This window comes from Antrostomus carolinensis, unplaced genomic scaffold (genome assembly GCF_000700745.2).
Source record: "Antrostomus carolinensis isolate BGI_N321 unplaced genomic scaffold, ASM70074v2 scaffold31987, whole genome shotgun sequence".
In the NCBI taxonomy this organism is placed as follows: Eukaryota; Metazoa; Chordata; class Aves; order Caprimulgiformes; family Caprimulgidae; genus Antrostomus; species Antrostomus carolinensis.
In genome coordinates, this window is record NW_010325827.1 from 1,472 (window position 1) to 3,111 (window position 1,640).

The 1,640-nt window shown below is 59.3% G+C and overlaps 1 protein-coding gene across 1 annotated transcript in view; it reads left to right on the forward strand.

The window, feature by feature from the left end:
- The window catches only part of LOC104527619 (beta-1,3-N-acetylglucosaminyltransferase lunatic fringe), a gene marked incomplete at its 5' end in the record, with an annotated part of 2,552 nt that extends 969 nt beyond the window's left edge, over positions 1 to 1,583 (forward strand). Inside the window, 6 exons of the mRNA XM_010171389.1 lie at positions 10 to 72; positions 237 to 390; positions 494 to 579; positions 882 to 1,056; positions 1,344 to 1,429; positions 1,517 to 1,583. Of these exons, the coding sequence (XP_010169691.1) occupies positions 10 to 72; positions 237 to 390; positions 494 to 579; positions 882 to 1,056; positions 1,344 to 1,429; positions 1,517 to 1,583 (631 nt within the window). The remainder of the gene's footprint in view (positions 1 to 9; positions 73 to 236; positions 391 to 493; positions 580 to 881; positions 1,057 to 1,343; positions 1,430 to 1,516) is intronic.
- Positions 1,584 to 1,640: the final 57 nt, after the last annotated feature.

The following is a 1,640-nucleotide window of genomic DNA, read 5'->3' on the forward strand; positions in this document are numbered from 1 at the left end:
CCCCCCCAGCCGCCAGGCCCTTTCCTGCAAGATGGTCGTGGAGTACGACAAGTTCATTGAGTCCGGCAGAAAGTAAGCGGTGCCCGGGGCTGCCACGGGGGACAGCGGGGCTGTGGGGTGGGGGACGTGGTGTAGGCAGAGGCTGTTGGCATTTCTGGGGCCATACCGCAGCATATAGGGTCTGGGAGTTTGCCCTGGCCCCGCCTGACACTGCTGAGACACTGCTGACACCACAGGTGGTTCTGCCACGTGGACGATGACAACTATGTGAACGTGCGGATGCTGGTGAAGCTGCTCTCCAGCTACCCCCACACGCAGGACATCTACATCGGGAAGCCCAGCCTGGACCGGCCCATCCAGGCTACGGAGAGGATCAGTGAGAACAAGATGGTGAGGAGGGGGTGAGAGGTTGGGGCTGGCTTAATTTGGGCTGGGGTTTGCTCTCCAGTTGGTGGCAGGAGGTCTCACTGCCCTTGCTTCCCCTCTCTCGCAGCACCCTGTGCATTTCTGGTTTGCCACGGGCGGAGCAGGGTTTTGCATCAGCCGGGGGCTGGCGCTGAAGATGAGCCCATGGGCCAGGTAAGAGCATTGGTGTTGCTCCCTCATGGGGACTCATCATGGTCCCAGCAGGGCACAAAGCAGCAGCAACATCTTTGGGGATGGACGTTGGACTGTGTCCTACCACCTTGTTCTCCTTGCCTTGGTGGGGGTTTCTGCAGGGGGCTCAGAAACAAGCTGGGAAGGACCTCAGTTCCCCCAGCTCTAATTGACTTTTAATTAGAGCTAGAGGTGGGCACCCACTGACCAAGACCAGACTCCATGGAGTGCCCACATCCCCCCCAGGCTCTGCTCCTCTGCAGCTCCTCTCTGTCTCCCTGCAGTGGGGGCCACTTCATGAGCACAGCGGAGAAGATCCGCCTGCCTGACGACTGCACCATCAGCCCCATCGGCTACATCATTGAGTCTGTGCTGGGGGTGAAGCTCATCCGGAGCAACCTCTTCCACTCGCACCTGGAGAATCTCCACCAGGTGCCCAAGACGGAGATCCACAAACAGGTATCCCTGTCCTGATGCCCTGGGATGGGTGGAGGGGTTGGGATGGATGATATCATCAGCTGGTTTCATGATGTCACCTAAAAATGAGGCATTGCAGCTGAGATATTGATTGACTTGCTTCCAAACCCTCAGTGGAGGGGGAAAGCCCCATCGCCCATCCCTGTGGGGTGATGCAGAGCCTGACCAGAAGCTGTGGGAAAAGGGGTGAATTTTGCAGCCCCCCCCAAGCCCCTGCTTGATCCTCTTGGCCACATCAGCTGCTTGACCCCCTGTGTTTCCTCTCCCAGGTGACATTAAGCTACGGCATGTTCGAAAACAAACGCAACTCCATCCACATGAAGGGAGCCTTCTCTGTTGAAGAGGACCCGTCCAGGTGAGGTGGGGGGACCCTCTCCCTCCTGAGTTGGGGTGCCGCTGGACCACCACCGCCCCGTGCTCAGCATCGCTCCTCTGCCCACAGGTTCCGCTCCGTGCACTGCCTGCTGTACCCCGACACGCCGTGGTGCCCCGCCAACGTGGTTTACTAGGAGATGCGTGTCCCTTCCAACCTCGTCCCGAATTTCCCTGGTATCCGACGGGCGTGC